At 41.6% G+C, this 22,599-nt stretch overlaps 1 protein-coding gene across 3 annotated transcripts in view; it reads right to left on the minus strand.

The window, feature by feature from the left end:
• The window catches only part of kmt2a (lysine (K)-specific methyltransferase 2A), a 143,151-nt gene that overhangs the window by 59,129 nt on the left and 61,423 nt on the right, over positions 1–22,599 (minus strand). For 2 of the 3 annotated variants that reach the window (XM_068054096.1, XM_068054098.1), the window contains exons 9-18: positions 16,064–16,192; positions 14,853–14,966; positions 13,954–14,100; positions 12,473–12,568; positions 11,039–11,159; positions 9,017–9,130; positions 7,142–7,326; positions 4,462–4,632; positions 4,142–4,252; positions 2,317–2,390 (exon numbers count right to left, since the gene is read on the minus strand). In XM_068054096.1, the coding sequence (XP_067910197.1) occupies positions 2,317–2,390; positions 4,142–4,252; positions 4,462–4,632; positions 7,142–7,326; positions 9,017–9,130; positions 11,039–11,159; positions 12,473–12,568; positions 13,954–14,100; positions 14,853–14,966; positions 16,064–16,192 (1,262 nt within the window). The remainder of the gene's footprint in view (positions 1–2,316; positions 2,391–4,141; positions 4,253–4,461; positions 4,633–7,141; positions 7,327–9,016; positions 9,131–11,038; positions 11,160–12,472; positions 12,569–13,953; positions 14,101–14,852; positions 14,967–16,063; positions 16,193–22,599) is intronic. The other variant, XM_068054097.1, reaches the window with a different exon arrangement.

Genomic DNA, 22,599 nt, shown 5'->3' on the forward strand with positions numbered 1-22,599 from the left:
TGTCATCTGCAAATTTAGCTACCATGCCATTGCTCCCATCATCTAAGTCATGACAGTCCTCTAGTACACCATTTTAGCTGCCAGTATTTACGTAGGAGTCTTAAGTTAGTGTCAATAGTCTGTTAGGGCATCACAACCAAGCTCTCTCCTGTCCTCTCCCACTTCAAGCAGGAGCAGGAAGCCAGGGTAATTTCATTCTCCCCAACACAGTGGTCTGAGCTGCTAATTCTCCCCCGCTGAGATTACCTACAGACCATAGCTTGAGATCATCACGATATACATGATTCAACTACTCACTGTAAAACTGATACCATCTTTCTTGTGTTTACATGTAGGACAGTCTGGAAGCAACTAACAGCAGTCTTGGGGAGGGAATGTGGCAGGAGCTAGATCTGGAATTGGCTGAGACAAGAGTTAAGAAAGTAGTATGGTATTGGTTTCTTTCTTTCTGTCCAGGTACAGGATTGAAAACCAGGTTTCCCTCACAGAAAGGTCCAGCTCATGCTTATACATCGTCAGACATATTACTGGGTCGAGTATCTGAGATAGGGGCATATCATTCAATTCAAATAAAAGCATTTTGCTGGTTTTGTTTGATTGAAGGCTCTTCCAGACTATCTAAAGTCTTCAGAGAGATAGAGGAGATAGGCCAAAGACGCCATGATCAAAAGAACCACTATACAAGGTTAATACATGCAACAGAGTTTAGTGCAGGGAACAGAAGTGGCTGTACGTTATTTAAGACTACCTTGAGGAGAGGTAGTTAAGCTTCCAGCTATTGTAAAATCTACTGAGCATCATTGTTAATATTCACTTATCCAATTACGATTAAATAAATCTGTTTGACAAAGTCTAAGCCACAGTTTAGTAAAGTGCTTATTGCACTGCCTTCCAAAGTCAAGGATATCAGGGAAGAAATCAGATATAACTAGTAAGCTAAAATACAGCAACCAGGGTTTTCTGTTTCATTACTGGGCATGCTCTAAATTTTCTTGGTATTAGGCAGGTAAACGCACACTGCGGGCCATAGGGAACAAGAACACTACTAAATAATGGCTGGGAGATATTGAATGGAAACCCTGCCCTGAGAAAAATATCAAATACAAAACACAAAAAACACAATAGATGCTCAAGAAATTAGACTAAGTTATAAGCTGTTTATCTAGTTACTGTTCATTACAAACACAACGGAAGTTTTACAAACTGCAATGTATTGAAACAATATTTCACACTGTAGTGATACCAGGAGGCAACCTGGCATTGTGATCTGCTCTGAAAACTCTCATTCACACTTAACAGTCGTGACAAAGAGCAGTACTATGTCAAATAGCTTGATTCCTAATAAATGTAGATTTTTTATAAATAGCATTTTCTAACACTAAACAGGGAGTTAAGAATGTAATAGAAACTCAAATATTCAGAGAAACAGCCAAGCAAAAAAGCTTTCACTCCCCTAAAATTGAGCAACGGTAATTAGTTATGCTTTTCAATACAATAGTGAAATAGTGCTTGAAACTTTGTCATAGTATTCTATTCCTGCCAGTATCTATGAGTAAGATTCAAATCTGCATTCCTGACCCCAATTCAAATTCACATCTGCATTCCTGCCTGTGTCCAACTGAGATGCCAATCTCCATTTCTGTACCATATTGGGATTCAGAAATGCATTCCTGTCTGAATGAAATTGCAAACTCCATTCTAGTCCCTGTACCTGATGGAAGATTCAGACCTGTGCTCAAAATGCCCAACTACAATAGCAATTTCCAATTCTGTCCCATATTAAGATACAGAAATGCATTCTGGCCCCTTACAGATTTCAATTTTCATCTGGTCACTGTCCCCGGTTAAGATCCAGACAAGCCATCCCATCCCCGATTATCAATCTCCATTCCAGTCTCTGATTACATAGAATATACAGCACAGAAACAGTTCATTCAGCCCAAGTAGTCGGTTCTGGTGTTTATATATCACGAGTCTCCTCCCACTCCATCTACCTCATCTCAGCCTTTCAGCATGTCCTTCTGTTGATTCAGATCTACAATGTTGTCCAATTAAGATTCTGATATGTATACATCTCCATGTCCCTAACTCGGATTCAGATATCCATGCACATTCCTGATCAAGATTCAAGCCTGTATTCTTGTCCCGACTGAGAATCCAATCTCCTTCAACATGCCCAATTGAGATTCTCTTATCCAGATCTCACCCTCACCTCCAATTGCACAAATAATGAAAACTTCAAAATATTGGCAAAGGGTGTGTTTGTAGCTTCAAACCTCTTTTGTAAAATTGATTCAGTATTCTTACAGTACTCACTTTGGGGTGACCTTGTTGGGCTCCCAGAACTTGGACTCCTTCACACGAAACCAGGGGAAGAAACGCTCCATTTGCTACAGAAGAAATAAACGCAAGTACTGAGAGATAGAATGCTGTCCAGGAACTCAATTAATTACATTTCCAGCACCTGCTTTTTTTGCTACACCCTTTAAGACAATGAGAGATCTTTGTCAAAGGGGGCGGGGGGAAAGGGGGCAGGAAAGACACAGAGCATGCACAGGGAGAGGAGGGAGAGAGATCAAGATCTCTCCTGACAGATGGGCATCTATCCAGAATACTCTGCTTCACTACATCAAGCGTGCGGGCACAGATTGTCTACTTATGCAAGTAAAACCAACACCAGGTGCGTCAGTAAATCGGTGTTCAATATAGTGTTGAGAAAGTAAATCAATAAATTAGTCTAATTATTTAAAGCTTCTTCACAAAAAGGCAATTGGTTGTTTTAATAGCAAGATAAATTTTGAATGCCTTTATCATTCTGAAATTTGCTCACCAGCCCCTTATGTAGGGCAAAAATTGTAATGTGGCCCCCCACCATACGAAAAGACTGGCGTACAGGAATAGCAGCAAAGTCAAGCAATTTGAGCCATGCTCCTGTAAACGTGATGGTGTAAAGTCACACAGCTTAATGACAAACTCGTATATCAAAACCAAATGTGTAGATGCCAAACAAAGTCAAAAATTATGAATGTGTGGTTGACCTCAGTTTGCTGTTCTATTTTCGCCCTCCATGTTAAAAGGGTCAATGCAAGGGCCACTACGTTTTAAGTCTTCTTAAACAGCACTCCTATCCAAATTTGACCAAGTAAATTGGTCCGAAACTGGTTGAATGGGTTTCAAATGGGGGTCTGGAAACCCAAAGGGCATACAGGAGGCTCAAGAGGTCAACAAATTTGTCCATTTGCGAGCAGTGACTTGAACATTCTGTAATTCAAATTTTTTCTGTATTCACTAGTAATTATTTCTGTTGCTATTACTAATAAGAACCTTTTTCCACAACAGAGATGTTTAAGCAGACAGTGAGAAAAGAATCTGCAGATTGTCTTTGCTCTTCAGAATAATCCTAGACAGTGTGTAATCCCTTCATAATTTTAAAAGCCTCAATCATATCCCATCCTTTAAGCACATACTGCTCCAATGAAAACAAGCCCAATTCATCAGGCCAATCTTAAAAAGAGTCCCAAGACTATAAAGCATTTTAGTTGGCCTCCTCTGTACCTTCTTCAGGATATCGATGCTCTGCACACATGGCAGGGCCAAAGTTGGATATAAGTGCAGGTGTACCAAAGCCTTGTACAAACTTAGTTTGATTATATATTGTCCTGCTAACTTTCGACTACACATTTCCAGCATTTTCTGTTATTAATTAGACAATAGCATTTTCAGCACTGATATAATATTTATTTTTAGGGTTTTATTTTGCGGCTATCTTCAACAAAACGTCTCCTGCAACAGTAGGATGAATTCCCCACCAGTTAAAAAGATCAGGTCACAAATGAAATACCTTAATTTTAAAACTTAAAAAATCTTTGAAGGACGACTGGATCTCAATGGTTTCAAAAAAGTGCTGAAATATTCTAGCCAACAAAATTAGGACTAAGATGGAACATTTGATTGCTCAGCAACAGAAAGAACAATTTAGTTGCTGTGATTAGCCTTCGACAGTTGTTGCTGGTTGCCAAGAGACAGGATTTTCACAGCCTGATTGCATCTTACAATTTTAATACTGCAACATTAACGTCGTCTCAAGATAAAACAGGAGACACTGCAAACTGCAGATAAACCACCCTCTTTTCTCACTTACCCGTATAAAGAATGCCTTGACCATACTATTTGCTTTTTTGTTTTCAGGTTGCCCTCCATCGCAATTCATCGCTGTTTGGATGATCTTCACAATGTCATCGCTGAACTCCAGCTGAACACACAACAGTAGACAGTCAGACATTAAAGCATTTTCCAACAAATAGCATACTTTAATTACAGAGGAGAGTGACTCATGCTGCAGAGATTTCATGATGCTGAACTTAACTTATGGGTAATCTGAAATTTTTTTCTTGTGGGCTACAGGTTAGTCGAAACATATTTCTAGCAAACCTAGGTGGGCAAAATAAAAGGCAACCTTACCACCGAGTGGTATCTCTCCTGTTCCATCTTCCTCTTTATACCTTCCAGGTCAAGAGGTTGTTCATCCTGCTGGTTTACCTCTATAAGAACTGGGGGATCAGGGCCTTCAGGTGAGCTTCGAGCTGAGACAGCTTCCTCTGTCTCTGGATCTAAATCAGGTGGTTTAGCTGCCTGGTAAAAAGAAAGCAGGCAGGATTCAGCTACATCACTTTTCACACCTCCTATCAGCTGCCTCAACTTTTGGTTTGCTGAAAACTTCAAATCTAGCTAACTAAATCAGGTAATAAGGCAGTCATCCGCATTAACAATTGCGAAATCCTGAGAAATGAAATGAGACGAGATCCATGATGCACTGCATAATCCAAATTGAATGCTTGACGTAATTAGTCATCTGACTAATGTGGAATGCAACCAATACAGCATGAGTGCAAAACTCTCAGTTCCTAGTTACTAGTTTGTTAGATATTCTCCCAATTGGCCTGACAGGGAGTGCAGTGTAGCTTTACCAGAATGATAACTGGATTCCAAGGGTTAAGTTACAAGGACAGATTACATAATCTAGGAAATTTAGATGGTTAAGGGCTATTTGATCAAAGTTTTCAAGATATTAAGATGAACAAATAGGCAGAGAGAGAGAGAAACTACTTCTGCTGGTTGGGGAGTCTAGAACTAGGTGGCAGAGTCTAAAAATTAGAGCCAGACCTCAGGAGTGAAATTAGGAAACACTTCTGCACTCAAAGGGCAATAGAAGTTTGGAACTCTCTTCCACAAGCAGCAATTCACCCTAGATCAATTTTAATTTTAAATCTGAGACTGATAACACCTTTTGGTTAACAAAAATCTAAGGGATAAAGAGCAAAGGCAGGTGTGTGGATTTAAATCACTGATCAGCTGTGATCTCACTGAATGTGGAACAGGATCAAGGAGCTAAATGCCCTACTGCTGCTCCTATATTCCAACGCTGACTTCTCCTCTCCAGTTACTCATCACAGACACTGATAAGGTTGTATATTTTCTGCAAATCGTTAGACCATCACAGCCACCATTTACTTCTTTAAAAAAAAGTAACATCTAAAATCAATTAGCCTCTTGCCGCAGACAATGTGACTTTTCAATCCTCATGAAGTGGGCAACGCGGATACATGTTTCTTCCGGCATGCGTAAGACATTTCACACATTTGAGGAAACCAGTGATGCAGTGTTTTGGTGTATGTGGGTCAATATCCATAATTACGTACTGAAAACTCCTGATCGCTACCAGGAATAACAGAAAGAAACCCACTAGAGTCAAGGTAATTTCCATAGGGACAGACAGTTAAATATAAAATAACGAGAACAAGTCTCAAGACATCCCAGTGACGTTCATACCCAATAAATCACTTTTTTTGATCTGTATCACCATTGTAATGTAGGTAAATATAGCAGCTAGACTGCACACAGCAAGGTGTCTCAAACAGCAATGAGATCAATGACCAGTTGATCAAGGAAGGAATGCTGGCCAGGACAGTGAGGAAAACCCCCTGCTCTTATTCAAATAATGCCATGGAACCTTTTTATATTCACTTGAATGGGCAGACAGGGCCTCGGCTTAACTTTTTATCCATAGCAGGGGACCTCCAACAGTGCAGTCCAGATTCCTGGAGTGGGTCCTCAGCACACAAACTTCTACCTTAAGAGGCAAGAGTGCTACCAACTGACCTAAACGGACACGAAGGCAGACCTGGAAGGGCCAAGGCTTTATTCTCAGTCTGCACTAATGTCAGGCAGGAGGGTGGGAAACTACAATAGGCTTGTACATTTCCATACTGGAGAGGGAGAAAAAGAAAAGCACAGCTGGATTTCTGTCCCTGAATAATATCCAGTTACTTTTTGTTGCTGTTAAGTATATCTAGATGGCAAATGATGATAGGACCTTGATGGTCTCCACATCAAATACCTACAGATATTCAATGACCAGGTGCACACCACGTAAGAGTGGCTGCTGGACCAAGAGACAGGAGAGTGGTGACCTGTGGAATGGTATCCAGCAAATCAGTACTTTCGAAAAGAAAGTAACAAACTGGGGGTCGGGTGGAGGGACAGGAAAGATCATACATCCTAGATTCTTTCATACACTTTGGCAATACCATTTTGTAATAAACAAACATCATGAAAACAGGTCACTTGCCCACCAAGTTAGTTCGATTATGCGATTTTTCATGGAGAATCTTACAAGACACATAATGTCTAATTTGGTCTCCCTTTTTTAAAATGCATTATATAGTTAAAGCTATTATCAGGCAACATTTGGAAACATTTTTTGACATTCATTCTACCAAGAGTCTAATTTATTCCACGTTTTACTTTCGCTTGACTAGCAAGTATGGGATATGTTATGCAATACTCAATGGGAAAACTATGCAATGCAGTTTATTAGTCATTAGCGTCCTTGACAACAACACTCTCAAGATTCTGATATATCCCATAAGCAAACAAGGCTCTGTCATGCACTGAATAATCTGCTCAGCTCATTTAAGATGTTATGCAATTCAGCTGTTGAAATAAAGGAGTCAGTTTTAACATTATGAATTGGCAATTAACAATATGAATAGGAAGCCACATGCCTGCATTCCCAACAATGTAAAATATGCCTTTACAATGCTTTGCTTGACACTGTTGTGAAGCAGCAGCTCAGACCCACCTGCCTATAGCGTAACAAGTGGCTTGTAGTCCTAGAGTTTAGCAGTGCAGTCAGGACTTGCTTCAAAGAGATTTGCAGTTCCTTGCCTAGTGCCAACCACCATTCCGCAGGATGTTGTTCTGTGCAGTTTATACACGTGTATGCTACACTTTCTGGAAGATTTGACAAGATCTCATACATCTCATCTGGATGATGATAAAAGCAAAGGTAAACATGTCATGGCTGGGAAGCCAATATTTTCTGAGTGTGATGCAACAACTTCATCATACTTTTCACAGAAATGATTTTAATCCTTCTAAATGTCTTCGGCATATACACATATGAAGACAGCAGTGTGAGGGAATGGGTGCAAGGTACTGAAGCAGCTACCCACTGCGCTAGAAAATAGGGCTTTGCAGTTCTAATTCTGTCAGCTGAACTGAGCTGATTCTAGCCAATCTGATCCATTATGTATTACTAACGAGAGGGTGGGAAAATCAGCTGGACAGTCACACCTGCACAAACCCCTGTATCTTGTAAGGGGCCTATTTCATGCGACATGGCTGAGCCTTAGAAGCATAAGGGGGGAGGGGGGGGGGGCACTGGGGAGGCATAGAGGGTAGCATAAAGCCACTTATGGAAAAACAGGACAAGTTCACACTAAAATAACGATGCTGTAGAACAGAATGGGATAAGATGAAATGGTTCACATGCAACACAAGTTGAATACAGATGCAGCATCTGCTCAGAGACTCACTAAATTGGTTCCTGTACTTGTACCAACCATAAATGGCACAGGATTCATGTTAGGACAATTTCTGAGGTAGTGAAATGTGAATGGTCCTACCTTGAGTCAGCTGACCATTCTGTCCATTACTATATTTATATGAATTACAAAATGATTTAAGTCTGTTCATCCATAATCAAGGATGAGCGAACTCATTGGTACAAGTGAGCGTGTCCTATCCTTAAAAATTCATGACAGGGGGTAATGTCAAATCTGTGTGGAAAGCCCCTCCAAAAAAGTTATATCTGTGACACTACCCCCTCCTAACAATCACTGTAGCTTTGCACATTGATCTCTGATTAAAAATGTAAACACAACCATCGTTTTTCCTCCTTGAGAGAAATCCAACTGCAAATATTTGCAGAAGAAATCCTATATAGGAACAGGAGGAGTTCATTCAGCCCCTCAAGCCTGTTCTGCATTCAATTAGATCATGGCTGATTTGAACTAGAAATCTATTTACCCGCTTGGTTCCATAACCCTTACCCAACAAAAATAGGTAATGCACTGTACAGCACAGCAGAAAAAAACAAAAGGAAGAAAAAACAAAGGAAGTTAGAACTAAGAAACATGGCAAACATGCAGAAATCCATACTGGGGAATAATCTCAAGCTACTAACCCTACTCAATTAAGAGTTACATGCCTTCTGATTTTAAAAACTCATCTCTTTGAAAGTTTAAGTTTAAAAAAAAAGTAGCAGAGAGCTGTTCAATCCCAGCAAAAAGCTCTGAGCGGACCAGGGGAATCTGACTGTTTAATTAAAAAAAGCCTACACTCAGGATAAGAGTGAAGCAAATTGGACAGCGATGAGAAGGCAAGTAAAACAGCATTTTTGTTTGGAAGATTGTTAGTGCTAGGAAAAAATATTAGGGAGTGTAACATCATAAAGGCCCAAATTTAGGCAGGTTGGGATCACGAGAAACAAGCTAAACAGGAACTCGAGAGACTAATGTTACCTAACAGATTATGTAATTATACTTTTAAGTAGTTACGCTGGAAGGTCTGTACAAACAAAATCTGAACCAAGCAAAAACATGTCAACCAGCCGCTGCATCTCCTTAATGGGTTGTCATATGTTTCAAAAAACATATCCTGCATTTTAAAATACCTGACAAGTTTTCACACTTTGCATGCACCCAACGATCACATTTTCCACACTGCATCATCTTGCTCTCATAATCGTCATCATCATAGCACTTGTCACACAGCGGGCAGAAGTTTCCTAAAAATAAACAGCAATTTACATCAACACAGCTGGTGTCCTTTCACAGCATTCCTGATAGTCCTCAGCACCGTTGACACGTTTTGTATATAATTTTATTAAAACGGGCTGACGTTCTACTCCTTGACCTTCTTAGATGTAGACAATGCCGTACAGCATACATAACAGAGGCTAATAAGCCTGGTGAGCAGGTTATTGCATGGACAACTGACAGATTTAGGATAACCACAATAACTGCTGTGCAGATTTTCTTGGGAAATCAAAGGAATTTCAGAACGAAAATTGCCTAAATAAGTTCCACGTAATTAAATCAGAACTTGACTAATTCAGTTATTGCAAGCCTGTGGGCCGCAGAATAATGCTAGATAGGTTTTATCCACTGTGAACGGGCTAGACTTACTGTTCCTCCACCCTACCCATTCTGCTTATGTAATGCTGGCCACAGCTTACCTCCTGCTGAACTTCAAATTTTGCAATAGTGACATCGCAATCACATAATTTAACCAATGCACATGACAACAAAAAATTGGTTTCAATTTTTTTTTTTAAAGTCAACAACGGCCTCCCAACTGCTCAAATGGTTTGGGCAATGAGTAGCTACCTTAAACAACTGGCCCAGTGAGGTCTCAATCCCCAGTCTCTGCAGTTAGTTCAGCTCAACAGGCAACAATAAGAACACTACAGGTGACCTCAACATACCTAGGTTGTGAGGAGGCCTGGAAGCATTCTATTTGTTATCCATTCCATCCCAATACCCTCCTCCAGCACAAAGTTCATGCACTGACAAGGGTAGGATCAGGCTTATCCATGATTCCCCTTCTATGGAATAGCCTGGCAAAGCTCGCTGTTGAGGCTCACACATGGGCAAGGAACAGAGGATGACCAGTGCCTACTGAGCCAGATCCCAGAAAGGAATCAACGTCATGAAGTAAGGAGGAGAGAAGGGAACAGTTAAAGTCTACATGGAATACCAGAGCCAATTACTTCTGCCTCCTGTGGAACACTCTCCCAAATTGCATCAGCTGGATCTCTTTCCCTTGTAAGTAAAAATTCAAATACTGAACCCTGGTTATGTAGGATACATCCAATTACGGGCAATATCTGTGACACTATAATGGGTGCCAAAGTTTTTCCTGTCATTTGAAGATTAACTTCAGGTCTCATATGTCCTTAAAACCACCTATCAGCTGTCACCTGTATTTACTGCATACTTATCTATCTAGTTTATTTTTAAGTTTCTGTGTCATACAAACAATGTATTAAAAAAACAATCGGGTAAAGTACAAGCTGTTAGTTGAATATTAATTGCATTTAATTCAGTGTAGGTGGTAGGCATTAATTAGGAATTAACTTGGGCTCTTACAAATAGGAACATACTGGAACTGGGGTTTGAGTTTAGGAGGTGCATGCTTGTAATGTGTACCTCTGTGAATAAATGCTTAATGAAGTGTATAAAGATTGGCTCCTGTTTTATCTTTCATCACTGGGCTTTCTGGGAAGTAATTCAAGGTTTCCTAATTACCTTAAATGATACAGCAGCCAGAATGACTGTGACCACTCTCCAACCCTCCCACAAACAGACCTTACCAACCACCTTGTTAAAAAGAGAAAGGAGGCCATGGTTCTAACCTGACATAATTAAACTGTGACCTCAGCCAGCCTTTACATAACAGCATTTATGGCCTTAAAGGGATAGATTCACTTAGGAACAGAATACTACATTGCGAATTACATGGTATAACATCCTTATCCTCATGAAACAGCATATCATCTGGCTTACTGTGAGAAACTATATATTCAAAAAATTTGCATTTCAGTTTGTGACATTACCAGAACCCCTTCATTGCTGTCTTGTAATCACTTCTGGGTACCAATTATACTATGAACAAAATAAATATGCATGCTTACCTTTATCAAAGAGCTTTGCACATTCATGGCATAAAGAAAAATCATGTGACCACTGTGCATCCCAGCCTTTCCCTGGTGTTGTGGCTCCACAACTCTTACATCGTACACACTTTGTACAGATCTACAGCGAAGGAGATCTTTATTAGAATATATTAAGGCAGCCTCAAATTAAAACAGAAAATTATAGAAATGCACAGAGCAGTCACCACCTGAAAGAGACAGAAGCAGATTAATGTTTCAAGCATAAGTTTCATCAGACTTCATTCTATTCTGATAAAGGGTCGAAACTAAAATGTTAACCTTTATGTGTCAGCTATGGCTCAGTTGGTAACACTCTTGCCCCTGAGGGCAAATGTTGTGGATTCATGTCCCACTCCAGAGCACAAAAAAGCTGACACTCCACTGCAGCACTGAGGGAATGCTGCATTGTCAGAGATGCTGTCTTTCGGATGAGACATTAATTAATTTTTTTTACATGCCCGACCTGACCCGAAAATAACAAACATATTATTGAAACAGGAAAAAATCGTAGATTAAAACAAAAACAATACGAAATGAAACAGTACAGTCCGACCCGACACATGGAGTCGGGTTTGGTCGGATTCGGATCAGGCAGCAAGGCTTTACCAGGCACTATTTCGAAGAAAAGCATGGGAGCTTATCCCCAGCTTCCTGACCAATATTTATCCCTTAATCAAAATCACAAGAACAGATTACCTGGTCATTAAAACATTATTGTTTGTGGGAGCTCGCTGTGCACAAATTAGCTGCCACGTTTCCTACATCACAACAGTGATTGCACTTCAAAAGTACTTAATTGGTTGTAAAGCGCTTTGAGATGTCATTGGTTGTGTAAAGTACTAAATAAATGCAAGTCTTTCTTTTTTCATCATTCAGATCTTATCAGCTTGCTGTGCATTTCCAAATTTTCTAGTTTCAGTTCAGGTTTCTAATTATCTGCAATTTTATCTATAACTCTATAAAAAGGACCTGGAAAAATATACATATAGAGACTTAAATTGATGGTTAATGCTCAGCAGGTCTGGCAGCATCTGCAGAGAGAGAAAAACAAGAGTTAACGTTTCAGGTTGATGAGTTCTGATGTAAGGTGATCAACCTGAAACGTTAACTCTTGTTTCTCTCTCCACAGATGCTGCCAGACCTGAACATTTCCAGCATTTTGTTTTTATAACTGCATTAGGAAATTGATTTAACTATGTGTATTTGATTAATACCTCTGGAAATAGTGTCCCAACAGTCATTTTATTTTACCCACGTGTTTATTTTCTCCATTAGCAGTTCCCTAATCACAGGAAAAATATTAATGCTCTTAAAATGGATACAGAGGTGAGTAATAAAAATGATCCATGATATGAGGAACTTAAGTTATGAGGTAAGATGAGTCACAGCTTTAAATGAGAATACAAAACTTACCCAGACTTTCTTTTTCTTTGTTGGTTTTGTTGGGTAGTTCGGTCCCAGGCATTCTGGGTGATAACTGTTTCGGCACTTGCCACACTCAAGAAGCTGCTATATAAAAAAAAATGTTTTAAAGAGATTACGTTTTACTTTACTCACGATGATCAGTCTTCAACACAAGAGACTAATCATTAGAATTCTTTCCCTTCCTTAGGGAAATTCTCCTGAACACAGCTCCATTTTCAATCCATTTCTAACCTGTGTATTAGAGTTCACTCTGGAATTTACCAGGAATAAGTCAGAACAAATAAAAACAGAAAATGCTTAAGTTACACAAAGTCCATCAGCCTGGGAAAGAACAAAAACAAGCTTAGATTTCAGGTGCAGACCCGTAATCGGAACTGAGAGAGGGCAAGGGTCAAAACCTTTAGCGGACTGACCAAAACAAAGGCGGGGGGGGGGGGGGGGGGGTGGTAGAGAAACAGATCAACGTGAAGAATCTAGATAAGCTATTTTTTTACATAAAGACCATCTGGTGCTGTCGTGGTAGTGTACTAACGCACTATGGAGAATTCGGACATCATTCATTTCCTTCCATCACATGAATGTGCTTTCCCCCTCACTAGCCCCTGACCTCAGCTGGGCCATAATGGGGAGACAGGGAGCAGAGCAGAAGCACTTGCCAAGTGGACAGGAAAATCCCAGGGCTCGACACCTATAGGCCTCACCTCTTAGCAGCTGCAGCACAGGCAGCAACAGGAGAGACTGAGGGCAGGTATTCATCTGTCCTTTCCACTGGGCTGACATTCATGGCCAGGAAGACTTAAAAGGGTGAAGAAAACAGATAACTTAAAAAGGGGAGAAAAACATATAGTTTTTTTTAAACAGCAAATATTTACTTTGAAAGAAATCATTTATGTTGAAAACTTTCCTGTGACTGTCAATCTGACAATAAACATTCCAAAGCATAGATTTGGACAGAAAGAGATGAAAACGTGTCTTTGAAGAAAAACAAGCTTTTGCCAGGAGCAGACAAAAGCAACCGATAGTTCTCTTAGGAGTACAGAAACATGAAACTCTGTGAGTTAATCCACTCCGCACGCATATCACTCCCGTCATAAAACTCTCAGGCAACAGGTGATAGATTTGAGGTAGGTTTTGAAGTTTGTTTCTGTCTACTAAGTTTTTAAAAAATAAGAATTCTCTTAAAGCCATCTTTAAACCACATCTACTTCATTCTTGTATTCACTGCTATGTACATGGGGGAGGGACTGGAGAAGGGAAAAACCCTAAAAAGTATCAGGATTACATCAGTTAGCAATGAGAATCTTCCCAGCTATACACTGATCAGTTCTATCAGCTGTGGTCACCTGTGCTCATTGCACATTAAGTAAGGTGTGATCAAGCCCAAATATAAATTTTGTACCAGTATAGGGTGCAAACCCAAACTGCCCATTTGAAACATTCATGCACAGCTTACTATTAAGTACCATTACCTGTGAGGATTTATTTTGTCGGCAGCAGACGTGGCAGAACTTGCAGCGCCGACAACACCAGTTCTCCCACTGCTCCTCCAGGGGTCGCTCATTCTCCTCCAGGCAAAAGAGGTGGAAGGGCTCACAGCATACCTGACAGTAAACAAACTGCGAACAAAATGCAAAGGGAAATAAATCGACAAACAGTACACTCTTGAAAGGGTAATAGTTGTTCCCCTGAGTCTATCAGGTTTGTAACAACGTCACAATCCCTAACATGCATGTGACCAAATGTGTGTATATATAAACTCTTTCATTGTATCTTCCCACCCCTCATGGCTGATCATATTCATGTCATTTTGGCCCTTGTCCATCAGCGGTCAGGAAGGTTCTGTATGCTTGGCATAGCAGATCAGCATATGAAGGGGAAAAAGGTCCAAGCCTTGTGTTTAGGTGGCATCCAAGCAACATGATTCAGGAAGTGCGATCATTGCATGGTGAACACAGAATACCAAATCCTCTCCCAGACAGTAACATCACCTGAAGCTCTTATGCAGAACTTGAAACACAGAGTTGATCATTTTGCTGCACTGGGATTAGTAAAACGTGCATCAGGCTACAAGAAATCGATGACTTCCCTGATCGTTCTTTACTACAATATTTTCATGTTTTCAATGCTCCCAGTAATTTTAAAGATCAGATTCTGCTTTGTTACATTCACGTATGCCTGAAAACTCAATCTCGCATGGAGTTTAAGCTAACTGACTAAGTTGTGGTCAGAATGCTCTAAAACCCAGAGTAGTGGCGTGCTGTTCTTAAACAATGAGATTTGTTTTCCTAATGCAACGAGTAATTTTTGCTATTAAACGGAAGCCGTCCTGAAATTGAATGAAACCGAGATCTCAAGAGGGAAACCATACCTCAACATGTCCACTGCTGGCACAGAGAAAGCAGACCACCCTGGGAGTGATGGGTACGGAAGTCAGAATGCTAAGTCCACCCATCTCCCACACATTTTCCACATCACAGTCCTCCTGCCAAAATCAGTAAAACAATATTAGAAGACAAACAAACAGCAAAATGCAGGTAATCACAGAGGTGGACAGTTTCAGTTAAAGCTTGCAGGCGTTAGGCTTCAGATTTGCCGACTTCAGTAGTCCCTTCTAAGTACCAAATGTGCTTAACAGCTTTCCGGATCTGTTGCTTCTTATAGTATATCCACTGGAAATATCACATTATAACAACCAGCCTCTCATAAGAAGAATATTATGTATGCTGTGCAGCAGGTAGGATTACACCCAAGACCTGGTGTCATGCCACATGATCAACAGGAACCAATTAGCAAGCCACGAAGAACGCCACTTTACACTGGGCAGTGACCCGTTCTATCCCACTGGGCGGGAATTTCCGTGGGAGGAGGGACTTTCCCCCAAATCGGCCACCATAACTTCAGCAGAAACTGCAGGCAGCACTGTGTAAACAGGATTTCTACCAAAGTACAGCGGCAGCCAGTGAGAATTCCTAAAAATACTCCCAATGATGTATTTTGTTCTGTTATGAAAAATACAGGCATGAGTTCATATTGTACCCGACACAGTGCCCCTCAGGAAGGCAGGCACAATCTCAGTATATGTTAATGCATTGCCCTCATGGAGGTGGCACATGGATAAATAAAAATTTCATACACAGTCAGTTCGAGAATTCAGCCAAGCTATTGATTGCAAAGTAGTATGGAAGGGGTGGGGATGAGTAGCGAATAAAAAAAAAACTGAAGGGAGAGTCAACTCTCACTGCTCCATTGCACTCCCTTACACCAATGGAATGCTGGAGCACAGCTGTCTGCCTGCACTCAAGAAATAAATGCTGTACTATACGGATGACTAAAAATTATTTAATTCATTTTCTTTTACTCTATTCAACCCTGGCCGTGTCCTTTGTCCTTCTCCTTGGTTTCACAGCAACAGAGAGCCCAAGAAAGAGCGCAGGAGGAGAGCACGTGTGTGTCCATGAGGATTGGGGTGGGGAGCAGAAAATAAATCAAAATTAATTAAATTGTACCCTCCTTTTCCCAGAACTAATATTTTCAGTCATTAGTGTGACGAATTAGCAGTCCCCGCATTTTTCTTTCTACCTTGAAATCCACTCTAATCCTGTGGACTCCATCTGTCAATGGTTTCTGTTTCCCACAACTGACATTCGTGAAGGGGGTGAGCAGGTTCAGAGTACTGGGCTCAAATTTGCTGACAGCAATCACTTTATCCTAAAAACAAGAAACATGAAATCAATAAGGCCATTTCTTGTTGAAATGTATTTGTCAGTAATTATACAAACAGTGCATGTTCAAGCAACACTTTTCAAAATCAAAACATCTCTAAATGAGAGGTTATTTGGGATTAACACTTTCAAAAGCATACAACTTTTATTGGGAAGTTCCAACACAATGGTTCTCCATACAAGATACTTTTGTTCAATTAATAAAACCACATCCAAGTGGCATTTTGTGTATTTCTCCCCCACCGTCCTGGCAACCAATTTTCCCCGCCCAGGCCCAGAGGTGTTGAGGCCACCTGCAGAGGTTCAGTTGCTCAGATAAGCTAACTCAGGACGGATTATGAATTGAACTAGCGAGCTTGTTGTCTGCATGGATCAGTATTACAACTTTCAGTACCATCTAAGGGAGCGCTACTGGCATGGAACCAATATATTTGTTTGGTTGGGGGGGGGGGGGGGGGGGGGAAAGAGAGAAAGAAGAGAAAATCCTAATTGGACAGTAAATAAAGAGAACATAATACTGCACTGGTCACATGACGAACTCCACAAAGCTTTTGTTCACGCTTCAGTAGCCAGCATGTGATTGTTTTAGAATAAATATTGGACAAAGACTTTCATGATCGTCAAAACAGAATATCCAACTGAATGTACATCCTGTAGACAATTCAGACCTGACTGCGTCCCTAACAGCTTCATGCTCCACTTGTGCCTATTGCCCATCAGAGTAGGGTAGGTGGGTTCGGGACCTTCTTCAGAATTGGTGAGCAATAAGGATATAACTTCATATTAGAAACATAGAAAATAGGAGCAGGAGTAGGCCATTCGGCCCTTCGAGCCTGTTCCGCCATTCATTATGATCATGGCTGATCATCCAACTCAGTAACCTGTTCCGGCTTTCGCCGCATACCCTTTGATCCCTTTAGACCCAAGAGCTATATCTAACTCCTTTTTGAAAACATACAATGTTTTGGCCTCAACTGCTTTCTGTGGTAGCGAATTCCACAGGCTCACTACTCTCTGGGTGAGGAAGGAGGCAAGTTTCAAGCTGCTCAGTGCATTTTACCCAGTACTTAGAATACTAAAGTGGGAATTAATCCAATTTGCCTCAAGAACGATAGCACTTGGCCCATGGCAATTTGATGTTCCATATGCCTCTGCCCTCTACTCACAACCTACTCTGTAGTGGGATTTAACCAAAGTTGGAGTCAGTGCAGTTATGTGCTCCCCAAGAAAAGGAAAGGATACCCCAGTATTTATAAAAATAGATCTATTTGCCATATGGCTTTATATTTCCTTTTTCCTCCCACAGAGAAGTGCCTGGCCTCCAATTGGCAAATGGCCAGAGGCCTGAATCAAACTGGGACTTCACCATATGGCAAATTGCAGGCACAAACCCATATCGCATCATTCTGTGGCGTAGCATATAACAATGTTCTATAGAGAAGCGCTCAAGCAAAGAATGAGAAAATCACACCACTGTAGGAAAAGACTGCGATAGTCTTAGGAGTCAACTGCACCCAGCACTTGCCAACACAATGTTAATGGTACATACTGCAGGCCTGGTATCAGTAACAGTTCATCATTATTACTTAATTTTATCAGGTACTGTTCATCTCAATCATCACAAATCTGTAACCAGCACAGTGGAATCCACTTCCATTCATCAGACACAGCACAAGCCAAAGTAAGTGCCTTGCTGATAGGGAAGGGGAATAATTAGACTTTACACCTCAAATCAAACTAGCCACGAGCCAGTAACAGTAGTAGTGTATCAGGGGTAGATTTCCATCATGCACCCATTCTGGAAAAGTAAACTTTAAACCTGATTAAGCAATGCCTCAATTTTAAAATTCTCACCCTTGCTCTCAAATCCCTCTATAGCCTCGCCCCTCCCCATCTCTGCACTCTCCCCCAGCACCACAACCCTTCAAGAGTTCTGTGCTTCCCCAACTCTGGCCTCTTGTGCATCCCCGAATTTAATCGCTCCACCATTGGTGCTCTGCCTTCAACTGCCTGGGCCCTAAGCTCAGGAATTCCCTCCCTACCCTCCTTTAAGACGCTCCTTAAAAACTTGGACCAAGCTTTTCATCATTGACCCCAATACCTCCTTAAGTGGCTTGTTTGACCATGCTCCTGTGAAGTGCCTTGGGACATGTTTTTTATTCATTCAAGGGATGTGGGCATAGCTGGCAAGGCCAGCATTTATTGCCAATCCCTAATTGCCCTTGAGAAACTGAGTGGCTTGCTAGGCCATTTCAGAGGGCTGTTAAGAGTCAACCACACTGCTGTGGGTCTGGAGTCACATGTCGGCCAGACCAGGTAAGGACGACAGATTTCCTTCCCTAAAAGGACATTAGTGAACCAGATGGGTTTTTACAACAATTGACAATGTTTTCATGGTCACCATTAGACTAGCTTTTCAATTCCAGATTTATTTATTTTTTTTAAACTGAATTCAAATTTCACCATCTGCTGTGGTGGGATTCGAACCCATATCCCCAAGGCTTTAGCCTGGGCCTCTGGATTACTAGTCTAGTGACGTTACCACGATGCCACCATCTCCCCTTCACGAAGTTACAGGCACTATACAAGTGGAAGCTGTTGCTGTAGCAATGAGATAATGGATGTTGGAGCCACTCCAATGGCCATTTTAACCAGGGTATTAGGTGCCTTCAAGGGCGGAGGGTGAAACCAGTGAGGGGATAATGTTCTGACATTGAGGTTGCAATACACTGTAGCAGTAAGAGTGGAGAGAGTCTCACACTGCATGGTTGATTGACCTCGAGTACTTGGTACCAACACTCTGACAAGTGGGAAAATATTCCATTCCCTGGCAAAAACACATTCACAAAATCCATAAACGATGCACTACTTATGTGCTTAGAAGCACAGCGTGTGGCAAAGTGCAGCTTCGAAGTTAAGAGATTTATAATTAGAGGTTCCACATTATATAAAGTGCTTCATCACCTTCACTTCAGTGCTACGCTGATGCTCAGCATTAATGCTCTTTGGTAGCCACTCAAAAGGGGCTGAACAAAATAGACCTTTGGAACAGGAAAGTCATGAGCAATGTGCAATTATGAGTAGGGTCACTCGGGAAGCACTTGCACCTCAGTTACAAAGTTGCGAGTTCCACAACTTTTACTATATAACCTAATATTAGGCGCAAAATGCAGCAGGAGTGACCTGCTGTTGCCCAGTGCCCTGGCCAACATTGCTCCTTGCGCCACTGATTAACCAGCCGACCATCTCATTGCTGTATGTGGAACACTGTCCCGGAGGTGGTGTCTTTAGGATGAAGCACTAAACTGAGGCCCTGTGTCTGTTATCTTGGGTGCGCGTAAAAGATCCCACAGCACGATTTGAAGTATTCGAATCCTGGCCAGTTATCTATCCCTGAACCGATCTCACTAAAACGGACAATCTGATCATGTCCCCTGCTGTGCACAAGTTGGCTGCTTGTTCCCCTGCATTGCAACAGTGTCTAGATTTCGAAAGTAATGAATTGAATGGAAAGAACTTTGGGGCATGTAGAGGTTGTGAAAAATGCTATATATGTACCAGAAGCTGGCTAATGAACACTGGACTCCTAGAATCTGAATTAAAGGCAATCTGTAATGGATTGTAGATGATCTCAAACTTAAATTAAAAAAAAACACAGCAATGAGCCACTGTCTCTCTTTTGTTCGCCCTGGGAAAGTTACAAAGTTAATGGTTGAGCTACTGCATGTAGTTCTGTGCCTCTGAGTTGGGAGAGGCGAGGGGCTGAAATCAGCCAGTGTTCCCGCTCCTAATCTCTATCCCATGATGTCTGCTGGAAAATGCACGTGTGCGCAGAGATCGGGAGATTTAATGTTCTCTGAAGGAGCATTTGGGTTCACACAAAGGGTGTTAAGTAGTACAGCCTAAGACATTGGGTCAGAACAGAATCGTGCTTGGCTGTGACGGCCCCCATGCTAGAATAGCCAGTTGCTACACCCTGCCTGGGTCTGTACCTAAAGAAGTGGCTTTTTGGGGACAAGGTGTCATATACTGGGAATATACTCCAGCAATCAATCAGTGCCTGGGGAAGAAGGGGGAGGGGGAGAAATGATTGTAGTCTAAGACTGGAGGTTAGAGTGGGAAGTGTTCTCATTGAAATGTAGAGGACTGTGAATCTTTGGAATTCTCTAGCCCAGTGGGCTCTGAATGCTCGGTCATTGAGTATATTCAGGACTGAGATCGTTAGCTATTTGGACACTTAAGGGAATCTAGAGATAGGGCAGGAAAGTGGAGTTGAGGTAGGAGAGCAGCCAGGATCTTATTGAATGGCAGAGCAGGCTCGAGGGGCTGAATGGCTGAATCCTGCTCCTATTTCTTATGATTGAGACATCTGTCAACTCAAAACGGTTGGAACTCCTTGAGGCACTCAAATATTTGTTGTGTGTTTTAGTAATTGTCCAACAGCATTGTCACTGTTGTATTTGGCGAAAAGAAATCTCTCTGAAGCCAATTTGATTTCAATATTGAGCGTTGATCTTAATTTGTTACCCCACCCTTCCCACCACCTTGCCCGCTGCCTTATATTGTATGCCACAGACTTATGCCGACGGACTCTAACAGAAGTCCAAGCTGTCTTTATACAAGCAATATACTCCTCATCACGTCTCTCAAAGTACCTCACGCAGATAAATTCTTTTTGAAATGCAGTAAACCGTCTGATTCCCGTAAACTTTATGATTCTTTAGGCTGGGTGGCTCGTTTCTCGGCTGGCACAGACGCGATGGGCCGAGTGGCCTCTTTCTGTGCCATAAGCATGCTATGGTTCTATGTGGTCACTCGACCTCAGCAGCCATTTTGCAAACAGCACAGTCCCAAAACAAGAAAGGAGTGAATAACTAATCTTTTAAAAGACCACGGCTAAGGGAGTAAACCCTAACAGAAAATCCGGAGTGGAACCCCGTAGGCGGTCATGTGTCACCTTTGGCATGTTTCCGGCAGTTCCTGCAGCCATACCGGTGCCAAACGTCGTGCTCTGCACTCCTTTGGACCCCACCAGAAAGGCCGAGAGGGGGGTTTTGACGCTTGGGCAACTCTCAACCTCCATACATTCGCCCAGGCATGCGCCATGGAGAGGTCACTCCATAGTTGCCTCACAGCGACTGACACCACTGACCACCTCTAGGCGCTTACCCATTGTCTCTCGAGACAAGGAGGCCAAAGAAGAAGAAGAAACTTTAAACCTCTCATACCAGTGATATAACACTTTTCTGTACAGGGATCTCCTAATCTCAGCCTCAGTACTCGGGATGACAACAAGCAGAGACTAAGATGGTTTGGGGGGGGGCTTGGGGAGGTGGGGGGTGCTAATCAGTGCTAGTCCCATCAACTGGTTAGAAAGCACCATTGGTAAAAGACAAGAGCAGCATCACGCCACATCATTCAGGGGATTGTGGACAGTACTGAGATCTAAAGCAGAAGAAAGTTTACTCTTCATTTAATGGAGAGAAGGAACAAAAGGGTAGGTTAAAGTCTCTAATGAATGGGTCCATAAAATTAATATGAAAAAATGATTCCAGTACTCACAGTAGCTTTACTCCTTGCAAAGAGTAATCGCAGTTTAATAATTCCTCATCTCTCTCTTTCTAGTCTTTTTCCTGTGTCTCACTTATTTACATCCTTCCTTCTTTCTCCGCTCTGCATTTCTATCTCAGTTGAAACTTCCATGACTTCTGTGCCGATTGTCTTTCTTATTCCTTTGATCAGTGTCCCTTGTTCTCATCTTTCTTCTGTCTCAGTTTTCTCCTCTTACTTTCTTGCTTTGATTCTGCTCTCTTTCAGTCCTCCCTCAATAGAAACTTTGCATGAAGCAGCCTGGCAGTCTAATGAGTTTTTGTATGAACATGCTGCATCACAAAAGTGGTAGGACATGTGTTAAGCCCATCATCTCACACACACAGTCCCTGACATCACCTAAGCCAAGCTGGTGGAGACACTAATCCTAAGGGAAAGAGGGAAGGTCGGAGAGCAAGTCAACCTGAGCCACACTTGCACACCTGCTTGCAGCCTGTCAGAACAGCACTGGCAGACATCTGAAAGGAACCTGTCCTGACAAAAAGGTGCTTGGTAAAAGGGAGAAAGCTATTTTTAAATTTGCACAAGTCAGTTTTATTGCAATTTCACTGCCCTTCTGGTTTTTTTTTTAAAGAGTCGATTTGCGGGCATGACAAACAGCAGCCCAGGAAGAAGTCTCTTCAACCGTGCCAAACCACTGTAGGAAAAACATGTTAGTATTATGTTTACAGTCTGAGAAGATGTAACAGTATTTATAGCACCCTGTTCCTTTAATATTAAACTCAAACACAGGAGCTCAGGCAGCAGGGACTGTGGATATGTCAGTGATCTCCTGCCCATACT

This window comes from Heterodontus francisci, chromosome 22 (genome assembly GCF_036365525.1).
Source record: "Heterodontus francisci isolate sHetFra1 chromosome 22, sHetFra1.hap1, whole genome shotgun sequence".
NCBI classification, from domain to species: Eukaryota; Metazoa; Chordata; class Chondrichthyes; order Heterodontiformes; family Heterodontidae; genus Heterodontus; species Heterodontus francisci.